Consider the following 12,715-nt stretch of genomic DNA (forward strand, 5'->3'; position numbering starts at 1 on the left):
CTTCTCAAGGGCAATTAGGGATGGGCAATAAATGCTAGCCTAGCCAGCGACACCCACATCTCATGAATGAATTTAAAAAATTTTGATGGACTTCATCCTAGGGTCTCAAAGGAAGTGGCTGCTGAAATGGTAGATGTATTGGTTTTAACTTTCCAAAATTCCCTAGATTTTGTAAAGGTTCCATCAGATTGGAAAAAGTGAATGTGACTCCTCCATTCAAGAAAGGAGGGAGGCAGAAAGCTGGAAAGTACAGGCCAGTTAGCTTAACATCTGTCTTTGGGAAAATGCTATGATCTATAGGTTATAGCAGGGCACTTAGAAAATCTCAGTGCAATCAGGCACAGTCAACATGGTAAAAACAAAATATTAGGGATGCTGGAACTCTGAAATAAAAACAGAAAATGCTAGAAAAGCTCAGCAGGTCAGGCAGCATCTGTGGAGAAAGAAACCGAGTAACACTGAGTCCGCATGACTCCTCTTTGGAGCTAAAGAGAAGTAGAAATGTGATGGATTTTATACTGTTGGATGGGAGGGCGGTGGAGCAGGTGGAGCAAAATAGAAAGTCAGGGATAGATGGGAGCTCAGCAGAGATTTGACAAAGATGTCATGGACTCAAGACAGAGGGAGTGTTAATGATAGTGTTAAAGACTAAGAAGGTGCTAATAGTGACACAGAACGTGTTAATGGCTGAACTTGTTCTCTCATTGAACAATTTCTCTTTTAATTCATATCACTTCCTCCAAATAAAAGATGCAGCTATGCGTACTTGCATGGGCCCCAGTTATGCCTATCTTTTTGTGGAGTATTTGGAACATTGCTTGTTCCAGTGCTACTCAGGTCCCCTCCCATGACTCTTTTTCTGGTACATCAATGACTGCATCGTTGCCACTTTGTGTTCTCATCTGGATCTGGAAAAATATTATAGATTTTGCTTCCCATTTCCACCCCTCTATCACCTCAAAATGATCCATCTCTGATATTTTCCTTCCCTTCCTTGTCTCCATGTCTGATGACAGAGTGTCTATCAATATTCATTACAAGCCCACCGACTCCCACGGCTATCTTGACTGCAGCTCCCCGCATCCTGCTTCCTGTAAGGACTCCATCCCATTCTCCCAGTTTCTCTGCCTCTGTCGCATCTGTTCCAAAACAGTACTTCTGACATGTCTTCCTTTTTACTGAGCCAAGGCACCCAATATGACTGTAGTTGATGGGTCGGACACAGTTGAGGGCCCGATCTCCCACACATCTGCCTTCACTCCTCCATGCCAGAACCATGAAAGGGTTCCCCCTGTCCTCACTGTTCACCTCACCAGCCTCCGCCATTTCCATAAAGTCCAGCATGATGCCAGCATCAAACACATCGTCCCCTAACCTCCCCTGTAAGCATTCCATAGGCACCGTTCCTTCCGTGACACCCTGGTCTACTCCTCTACCACCACCAAAACCTGATCTGCTTCCCATGGCACCTTCCCATGCAATCATGTAAGGTGTAGCACCTGCCCCTTTACCTCCTCATTGTCCAAGGCCTCAAACACTCCTTTCAAGTGAAGCAGCGATTCATTTGCACTTCTTTCAATTTAATCTATTGTATTTGCTGCTCACAATGCGGTCTCCTATACATCAAGGGGACTAAACGCAGACTGGGTGACCGCTTTCGCTTGGTCCCAAAGCATGACCCCGACCTTACTGTCGTTTCAACACCCCATCCTGCTCTAAGGCACACATATCTGTCCTTGGCCTGCTGCAATGTTCCAGTGAAGCCCAACGCAAACTGGAGGAACAGTACATCTTCTGATTAGGCACGTTACAGCCTACTGGACTTGACATCAAGTTCAACAACTTCAGACCATGAACTGCTCCATTTTGATCATTTTTACGTTTTTTTCCCCAACCCCCTTCCTCCCTCCAGCCAATCTGTAACTTGTTCTTATGTTTTGCTTTCAGAGAGTGCTGACCCTCGTTCTGCTATTAACACGCGCGGCTATCTGACCTTCAGGCCACTATTAGCACCTTCCCTAATCTTTAGCACTATCATTAACACTCCCTTTGTCTTGTGTCCATGACATCTTTGTCAAAGCTCTCCTGAGCTCCCAGCTATCCTTGACCTTCTATTTTGCTCCACCCTCTTTCGTCAACGGTCTAAAATCCATCACATTTCTACCTCCCTTCAGCTCTGAAGGGTATTCATGCAGGCTCGAAATGTTAACTGTTTCTCTCTCCACAATGCTGCCAGACCTCCTGAGCTTTTCTAGCATTTTCTGTTTTTACTTCAGAATCAGCATGGTTTTGTGAAGGGGAAATCATGTTTGACTAATTTATTGGAGTTCTTTGAGAAAGTAACAAGCAACGTGAATAGAGGGGAATCTGTGGATATTCTGTACTTAGATCTCCAGAAAGCACTTGACAAGGTACTACATCAAAGGTTACTACACAAAATAAGAGCTCATGGAGTAGGGGATCACATATTAGCATGGATAGACGATTGATTAGCTGACAGGAAACAGAGTGCAGGCATAAACGGATCATTTTTGGGTTGGCAAGGTGTGACAAGTGGAGTGCCCCACAGATCAGTGCTGGGGCCTCAACTATTTACAATTTATATCAATGAAATAGATGATGGGACTGAATGTATGGTAGCTAAATTTGTTGATGAAACAAAGATAGATAGGTTAAGTCCTCTTCACAACATATTCTCCTATCAACATCCCTTTGCAGGCTCCTTAAGTCAGTGGGCAAACATTTGGCGGAAGGAGTATTATGTGGGAAAATGTGTGCTTGTTCACTTTGGCAGGAAGAATAAAAAAAGGAGCAGATTATTTAAATGGAGAGAGATTGCAGAATACTGCAGTACAGAGGGATCTGGGTAGCCTGGTACATGAATCACAAAATGTTAGTATGTAGGTGCAGCAAGTGATTAGGAAGGCAAATGCAATGTTGTCATTTATTGCAAGGGGAATGGAATATAAAAGTAGGGATGTTTGCTAGAGTTGTACAGGGGTATTGGTGAGACCTCATCTGGAATACTGTGTAGAGTTTTAGCCTCCTTATTTAAGAAAGGATATAAATGTATTAGAAGCAGTTCAGAGAAGGTTCACTCAGCTGGGGAGAGGTTATTATACAACAAGAGGCTGAACAGACAGGGCCTATATCCAGCAGAGTCTAGAGTAATGACAGGTGATCTTGTGCAGGCATATAACATCCGGAGGGGATGTGACCAGGTGGATGCTGAAAGGATGATTCCCCTTGGGGAGACACTAGAATTAGGGGACACCATTTAAAAATTCACCATTCAGGACAGAAATCAGGTGAATTTTTTTCTCTCGACGGGTCGTTAGTTTTTGGAACTCTTCCCCAGAGATTGAATATATTTAAGGCAGAGGTAGATAGATTCTTGATTGACAAGGGAGTCAAAGGATAACAGGGGTAGGCAGGAATGTGGCTTGAGCCCTCAGTAAGATCAGCCATGATCTTATTCAATAGTGGAGCAGGCTCAAGGGGCCAAATGGCCTACTCCTGCTCCTAATTCTTATGTTCGTATGTTTCTCAGGGACAGAGGCCACTACATGATCTTGGCGCTGCTGGGACTACAGAGCTGCCAGCCAAATTGGTTAACAGCTAAGGTGGGACTTCCTCCCAACTGGGGGTGGAAGCCCCACTCTGAAACAATTAAGGCTGTTCCAATCGTAACATCGCTGCAGAGCAGCCAAGTTTTGGGTGGACAGGCTGACAACCAACTTTTCAGATGGCGGGGGGGTGCGGTTGGTGGTGGTAGACAAGGAATATGGCATCCATTAAACCCAGCCCCAGTTAATGAGAGCGAGAAATTTAAGAGCTGGAGGCAGTGCAGAGAAGAGCCACAAGGATGATCCTGTCTCAGGAGTCTAAATTGTGAGGAAAGGCTGGAGAGACTTGGGCTTTTTAGGTTGGAAAGGAGGTCTGAGGGTTGACCTTATAGAGGCATCTAAGATTTTGAAAAGCATAGATAAAAATTAACACATGATTTTTAATTAAATTCTGTACAACTGAGTAAAGAATCAATGCAGTCTCAGGAAGGGCTGGCCAATTAGGAACCAGAATGTATACCTAATGGAGAGGGTGGATGAAAGCAGCACAGTTGATGTTGCATATATGGATTTTCAGTCTATAATGATAGGTCTATTAGCAAAGTTGAAGCCGATAAGATTAAAGTGACAGTGGCAGCATAGATACAAAATTGGCTTAGGGTCAGAAAGCAGAGAAATGGTGAATGGCTGCTTTTTAGACCAAAGGGAAGTACATGGTGGTGTCCCAAAAGGGCTAATAATAGTATTAATATATATCAAAGAGTAATGACCTGGAAATGGTTTACAGGAATATAATTCCAAAGTTTACAGATGTCTGAGAAAGGCAGTAAACAGGGATGAGGATAGTAATGGAATTCAGGAGGTCAGGCTAGTAAAATGGGCAGACATATGGCAGATGAAACATAATGCAGAGAATTGTGAAGTGATGCATTTTAGTAGGAAGAATGAGGAAAAGCAATATGAAATATATGGTGCACTTCTAAAAGGGGTGCAAGGAGAGAGAAACCTGGTGATGCAGATACACAAATCTATGAAGAGGTTAGGACAATTGATAAGACTGTTAAAAAATGCATACAGGATCCTTGGCTTTATTAGTAGAGGCATAAGTACAAGGAAGTCATGATAAACCTTTCCTAAATCATTGGTTAGGCTCCAGCATCATTATAGTTCTGGGCATAATGTTTGAGGAAAGATATTAAAGCCTTATGCCTGGATTTTCCATGCCTGCTGGCGTCAGGCGTGTTCGGTGGCATGAGCGGACAATAGGTTTCATGACGGCGTGAAACCAGTGGCGATCGTCCAGTCAGCCCGCCAATGGCGTGCCGCATTCTCCGCCATCGGGAACCTCATTGCAATATATCAGCATATCATTATTAGGCCAGCTCGCCAGAATCGTCCAGCCCCCTGCTGGATCATACGTCGACGTGTTTCACAACAGCACAGAAGTGATGCGACCTTGGCTAGCTGCACTTCGCTCAGGACTTCAAGGTTTGTTTGCCCACCTTGCTTCGAGTCAGCACTCGCAGTCATCAGCACTAGGCTTCACAGACAGCACCGCATCACTTTTAGTGGGGGCTCATGGCAAGTCTTAACCCGCTAGATCAGCCATATGTGAGTGGCTTTTCAATGGCTGCAGGGCTTGGGCTTGCCTGGGGATGGGGGAGATGTGGCCTCAGGCAAGGGAAGAGGTTGCACGGTGAAAGGTGCACTGGGAAAGGAAGGTATCCCAGGGTGTGTGTGGGAGCACATGTTGATCTGTGCAAGTGGCCTCAAGATGGTGAGGGCTAAGGAGGCAGTCTCCAGAGAAGATGAGGCCAGATGGAGATGTGAGGACATGTGAGAGAGAATGGGTGGTGATGTCCTTGAGCTGGCAGTGAGTGAGATACCAGTGAATGTGTGATGGGATTGAGTTAGAGAGTTTAGAAATGATTAGCTAGTTGCCATACCCTGGCTGCATGGATGAGATCATTCATCCTCTATCTGGATTGCCAACCCCTACGGTGCAGCCACGGCACTGATCCCTACTGCCATCGCTGACCAAGCCAGAGTGGTGATCCAGCTGCCCCTCCTGCAAGCAAAGTGGGGTTGGAAGACATCACAGTGGGCCTCCACATCGTCCAAAGGGCGCTTGAGGGCTGCAGACGTCTTGTCTTTCAGGGCCATGTTATGGTTGCTGCAGTCCTGGTTGGAAGCACTGAGCGCGGCTGTACTTCAAATGTGGTGTCTGGCGTGATGAAGCAGCAGATGACAGCATGGAAGTCGAATCGGAGCCTGACCACCATGGAAACTGCGTGCTTCCTGGGAATGCATAAATAATGTGGCAGGTTTGGGACGACACGGGATAAAACATCGTTTTACCTGGCCACTAATGCACTTAGTCTGGGATGATTCCAATCTGAGACAGGATGTAGAAGAGATTTATAAAAATAGCACCAGGGATGTGGTACTCATTATAAAAGGGAAGAAGAAAGAACAAGTTATTTTTCTTGAAGAGATGGAGGTGTTTAAAATTATGAAGGGTTTTGATTGAGTAAATAAGGGAAAACATTTTCCGATGGCAAAAGGGTCAGTAACCAGAGGACGCAGGTTTAAGGTGATCGGCAAAATAACTGGGGGAGGTTTTGTTTATAATGCAGGAAGTGTCTTGCATTGCAATTAACTGCCTGAAAAGATGGCGGAAGCAGATTCAATAAAAGCATTCAAGAGAAAATTGGGTAAATACTTGGAAGAGGTAACATTTTGCAGGGTTTTGCAGGAAAAGGCAGGGGAAGAGAGACTAATTGGATAGCTTTTTCAAAAAGCCCTACATAGGCAAGATGGACCCAATGGCCTCCTTTGGTGCTATCTGATTCTATGATTCCATGTTGTGCTGTATGGTCAGGATGTTGTCATGGGAATGGAAGTGAAGTAAGTTTCTCTGCTATATAAATTAATTGGTAATGCTCAAACAGAGCAGTCAAATTAGTTGCAAGGTCCTCTTAATTTCATAAATTAAGAAAATAAGACAATGCAAAACAAAAAAAAAAGTTGCTGGAAGATTAATTGCAGCAGTTACAGCAGAGGTTTATCAGTTATGCCCTGGATTAGGCTAATATTACTTACGGCTATTTGTTAGCGAGAGCTTGATGTTGTCCTAGAGGGTTTGTAGATGGTGGATGTGTTAAACTGTAATCGGTTCCTCTTAATCATCTCCCCATCGGAGTTAGAATTCCCTCATGGGCAACATTTGCTAAATAATCCTGTGTGTGCTAAAAGTTATGCTGACAACCAATTTAAGAGTGTCAGTCAGGCTTGTAGTGTGGCACATTTGCGTGTACTGGAAGCTACATATATTAATACACAGGGCCCTATTCTTTGCAGATAGAAAGAACACGTACACACATTGTGCCTGTTTCAGCTAAACAAAATAAGTGATAGCCATTCGCTGGTCCATTCCTCAGGGCAATGCTTTTACCAGAGTCAAGTTGCCTGGTTTAAATTTCATACAATGCTTGGCAGTTAACTGTCAGTCACCATTAACTGGTACAATCTCCATGGTAACACCTCTACCAGTCAGAGACCACTTGCCAATCAATCAGCACTCTCTTCTCAAACAGTATAAAAGTTGTGCTTCCCCTGACATTGCTTTCTGGTGATTGTCCTGAGGAGTGCAAAATGAAAAGCTTCGACAAAATGTCTTTTATCAGTAATACTCAAAAATACATTTCATATAATGTGAAAGTAGAACAAAATCATTTACAAACCTGAAAGTACAACATGTCACATTAAGAGAGAGATATTTTAATGTTAAGGATTTAATTTACTAATGGTCATCACATACAACTATTGTGGAAGGTTTATCGTAGCAAAGTGACTCACTTGAAGAGGTTTTGGTGAAGATAAAGTTAAAATGGAAATGAATGCAGTTAAGGACAAAGAAACAGGATTATGAAATAGTTACATCACTTCATCTTTACAGAGAAAGAGAAAGGCAAGTTGGACAAGTCAAACATCAAATTTCCAGGAACAGCAGAAGAGGAACCAGACAAAATGCAAATAACTGATCTAAGCATGAATACATTAGATACTCGTGGAGCAGCCTGAGTGCAACTTGTAACCATTGGTCTTAAAGGAGCCCAATGAAGTAAACAGAGCGGCATACTATGTGAATTGTTTGAGGTGCCAAGAATTGATGATCAGCATAACAATACAGGGGGGGTGGGGGTGCATACCTAAAGACAGCAGAACAATAAGTTTATCCTGCTGGGACACATTTTGAGAGATGTAGTTGGTGAATACTTGGAACAGCATAACCTGTTAGCATGGATTGCACCAAGGAGAGGTTATTCTGGGTGCTAGAAATCCAGTATTTATATATTTGATGAGGGTTGAGCAGCAAGCTTGCAAGATGGTGGCATGTGCGGCTTGGAAAGGTTTTAACCCATGGGCCTATTATTCAAATTAAGTATCCTATCTGAATCTGGTGGGGTTCAATAACTGGCGGCATGGAGTGGGAGCTTGGAAAACAGAAGACCCCCTGCCAGACACACAAGGGAAAATTCCCAGGCTCCAAGCAAAGAGATGGGGTGTTGGGGGAGGGTGTCTGGACTGATCGCAGAAGGCAAAGTGAGTAAGAAGCAGTCTAATGTTTCATCGAGGCACCCGGCAAAACAGTCCTGCTCTTTGTGACCCTGAAATCTTCAGGATTCATGTAAGAAGAATGTACTCCCATTCATTTAGCATCTTCCACAATCTCAAGACATTCCAAGGCATTTTCCAGCCAATTAAGTTCTTTTGAAGTGTCGTCACCCTTATAACGTAGGAAACATAGCAGTCAATTTGTGCACAGCAAGGTCCCGCAAATAGCAATCCAATAAAGAACAGATAATCCGAGAAGGTAAAATGGGGCTTCGCCTCCGTCGCATCTGTTCCGATGATGCTACATTCAAAAACAGTTCCTCTGACATGTCCTCCTTCTTCCTTAACTGAGGTTTTCCACCCACAGTCGTTGACAGGGCCCTCAACTGTGTCCGGCCCATCTCCCGCGCATCCGCCCTCACGCCTTCTCCTCCCTCCCAGAAACATGATAGGGTCCCCCTTGTCCTCACTTATCATCCCACCAGCCTCCGCATTCAAAGGATCATCCTCCGCCATTTCCGCCAACTCCAGCATGATGCCACCACCAACACATCTTCCCTTCACCCCCCTTATCGGCATTCCGTAGGGATCGCTCCCTCCGGGACAGCCTGGTCCACTCCTCCATCACCCCCTACTCCTCAACCCCCTCCTATGGCACCACCCCATGCCCACGCAAAAGATGCAACACCTGCCCCTTCACTTCCTCTCTCCTCACCGTCCAAGGACCCAAACACTCCTTTCAAGTGAAGCAGCATTTCACTTGCATTTCCCCCAACTTAGTCTACTGCATTCGTTGCTCCCAATGTGGTCTCCTCTACATTGGAGAGACCAAACGTAAACTGGGCGACCGCTTTGCAGAACACCTGCGGTATGTCCGCAAGAATGACCCAAACCTCCCTGTCGCTTGCCATTTTAACACTCCACCCTGCTCTCTTGCCCACATGTCTGTCCTTGGCTTGCTGCATTGTTCCAGTGAAGCCCAACGCAAACTGGAGGAACAACACCTCATCTTCCGACTAGGGACTTTACAGCCTTCCGGACTGAATATTGAATTCAACAACTTTAGGTCGTGAGCTCCCTCCCCCATCCCCACCCCCTTTCTGTTTCCCCTTTCCTTTTTTTTCCAATAAATTATAAAGATTTTCCTTTTCCCACCTATTTCCATTATAAAAAAAAAACCCCACTAGAGCTATACCTTGAGTGCCCTACCATCCATTAGCACATTTGTTTAGATAATATCACCAACTTTAACTTTAACACGTATGTGTTCTATTGTACTATTGTCGTTGACATCTTTTGATGATCTGCTTCTATCACTGCTTGTTTGTCCCTACAACCACAACCCCCCCTCCACCTCTCTCTCTCTCTATCTCTCCGCCCCCCACACACACACCTTAAACCAGCTTATATTTCAACTCTTTCTTGGACTCGAACTCAAATTCTGTCGAAGGGTCATGAGGACTCGAAACGTCAACTCTTTTCTTCTCCGTCGATGCTGCCAGAACTGCTGAGTTTTTCCAGGTAATTCTGTTTTTGTTAAGGTAAAATGGGGCTTCGTTTTAACATCTCATCTGAAAGACAGCACTTTCGACAAGGCAGAACTTGTGTGTCAGCCTGGATCATGTTCTCTAGCCTCTGGAGTTGGGCCCCAGGAAACCTCAGGCCACAGCTGAACAGAACACAGTAACAAAGCGAATAGCTTCAGACACAAATGTCATCCAATGATTTCAGTGGAAACTATTTCATTGGGCGTGAGAATCAGTTCCCAAAGCTGAGATACAAAACCTCTCTCATCAACGACTGTCCTTGGGCTGTGCTCACTTTGCCTCTGAATATTTGCAAACACATAATTCTCATTTCTGAAGGATTATTTTTCTTCCAGGCTTAAATGCCACATACCAAGGTCAGGTATAATTAATGGTAAAACATGTAGAGAGATAAACTATAGCCTCAATTATATTTTTAATACTGGTGCAGTGCAAAATGCAGACAAGTGTCCCATCTGGACTATTTCAGCAGTCAATGCATGTGCAAAGCATGCAAGCTTCAAGGTTACTTGCTGGGTTATTAAGTGGTAATAAGATCAGGAGGAGGAGAAGATTCAGCTTTAATTTTGCACTATAGCCGAAAGCAAAAAGGAACTGTAGCTCAACAAAAAATTAAACCAACCTCGAAGCTTCTTTTGCCAGTTCATTTCATTGAAGAGGTCCTCGGAGCTGAGGAAGAAGTCGTTAATCTTGCTGCCTTGCTCATCCCGCTCAGTGGTATAATACACACGCAATTTTGATTCTTTGGTGAGGAACTCACAGATATTTGGAACAGGGAAAACTATCTGTTCCATTGTGCGGTCCTGCCTCACAATCTGCAGAAAACAAGGATTGAATTAAAACTTAATATTAATAATAATACTACCAGAATTAAAACTTTGCCTTTGCAACTACCAGAAACTCACCAAGCCTCCTTAGGCAGCACCTTCCAAATGCATGATTGCTACCATCTAGAAGGACAAGGGCAGCAGACAGGTGGGAACATCACCACCTGGAAGTTCCCCTCCAAGCCATTTACCATCCTGAGTTGGAAATATATCACAGTTCCTTCACTGTCACTGGGTCAAAATCATGGAGCTCCCTCCCTAATAGCATAATGAGTGTACCTACACCATATGGACTGCAACAGTTCAAGAAGGCAGCTCACCACCACCTTCCCAAGGGCAATGAGGGATGGTCAATAAATGCTGGCTTAGCCAGCGACACCCACTTCCCATAAATAAATTTTTAAAAATTAGATATACAAATTTACATTATTAGTTACCAGTAAACGCCATACAGGCTATTATGAAGGATCCTCTGGACAGCAGACTCTTCCTATCTGTAAATGTTACTTTGTGTAACACTTTTCCACTCAACACGTTTAACATAAAAATTGTATGTAAACACTAAGGAAAAAAAAATATTAATATTTTGCCATCATGGTCTGTTCATGAACCAACCAAATCACCTCAAATACTTTTTGAAAACATTTTTATCCACCATTTCTTTTCTCAGTAAATAATTCTTTGAAAAACAAGATTGTAAATAATTTTTCCAAAAGAATACATTAACAAGATTATATGTCCTCACTGGACTGTCTTTTGTGCCTTCTAAGATCTTTGTTGACAGCCTGTTTCAAAGCCCTGGGCTTTGACTGGAGCTTTTCACTTCAGATTGTGTAATATGCCTGTCACTACCATGGGAAGAGAAGTGTGACATGTGATCCAGTCCCAGTTTCACTTTGGCCTCTGAACAGGACTCAGCACACACAGCTCTGCTGCTGATGCTTTCAAGTTTTCTACCTTGTACGTACGTTCTTATGTGCTTAGTCTAAATAAGTGAACCCATGTGTTTACCCAATCCCGTATGAGCGATTGGTGTTTTTATATCATTACAAAAACATGACAGATTAGATAAAGAGGGCTTTCAAATGGGCCTGTGCTTTCTGAACATGTGCAAGATTCAAACCTGTTCTCAATAGGATTTTTAGGGTAGAAGGGGATGCTTCTTTTCCCATAGAGACTGAAAAGGTTCTTTACATCTTCAAGAACACTTTGAAAGAAACTGGGGATTAAATTCCCAAATCTTCATTTCACAAAAGTCTAGTATTTATTGACAATTGCTGTATTCTATTGTGCATGGAAGAGGCAATGTAAACCTGTGATAGGCAGCACACAACTGTAACAACTTTGTGATTGCTTATCAAGAAATGGCAAGGGCACAGAATGTACTCTCAGTGGGGGACTTCAATGTCCATCACTAAGAGTGGTTCAATTCCACCACTACTGACTTAGCTGGGCGAGGCCTGAAGGTCATGTATGCCAGATTGGACTTGCAGTAGGTGATGAGAGAATGAACACACGGGGCTGACCTACTTAACTTGTCCTTACCAATCTACCTGTCATAGATGCATTTGTCCAATAAAATTTGGTAGTAGTGTCAACCACATAGTCCTCGTGGAGACCAAGTCCCATCTTTACACTAAGGACATCCTGCATTGTTGTGTGGCACTACCACTATGCTAAATGGGATCAAGAACAGATCTAGCAACTCATAATTGGGCACCATGAGGTGCTGTCCATCAGCAGCAGCAAAACTGAATTCCATCACAATCTGTAACCTCACTGTCCAGCATATCCCTCACTCTACCATCAAGCCGGAATGCTAACCTGGTTCAATGAGGAGTATACAATAGAATGCCATGGGCAACACCAGGTGTGTCCAAAAATGGGGTGACAAGCTGGTGAAGCTATAACTCAAGACCAAATGTCTGCTAAACACCAGAAGCAGCATGCTATATACAGAACTAAGCAAAACTGCCGGATCAAGTCAGAGCTCCTCAGTTCTTGCCCAGAGTTCTGAATGGCAGTGGAAAATTAAGCAAATAATGGGAGGAGGAAGCAGCTCCCTGAACATCCCCATCCTAAATGACAGCAGAGCCCAGCTCAAGTAGAAGAGTCAAAGCTGAAGCACTTGCTGCTATCTTCAGCCAGATGTCCTGAA

At 43.8% G+C, this 12,715-nt stretch overlaps 1 protein-coding gene across 7 annotated transcripts in view; it reads right to left on the reverse strand.

Annotated features, from left to right (window-relative positions):
• The window catches only part of itpr1b (inositol 1,4,5-trisphosphate receptor, type 1b), a 492,964-nt gene that overhangs the window by 119,423 nt on the left and 360,826 nt on the right, over positions 1-12,715 (reverse strand). For all 7 annotated transcript variants that reach the window (XM_041191125.1, XM_041191131.1, XM_041191128.1 and 4 more), the window contains one exon: positions 10,353-10,545. In XM_041191125.1, the coding sequence (XP_041047059.1) occupies positions 10,353-10,545 (193 nt within the window). The remainder of the gene's footprint in view (positions 1-10,352; positions 10,546-12,715) is intronic.

Source organism: Carcharodon carcharias, chromosome 7, assembly GCF_017639515.1.
Source record: "Carcharodon carcharias isolate sCarCar2 chromosome 7, sCarCar2.pri, whole genome shotgun sequence".
Classification (NCBI taxonomy): Eukaryota; Metazoa; Chordata; class Chondrichthyes; order Lamniformes; family Lamnidae; genus Carcharodon; species Carcharodon carcharias.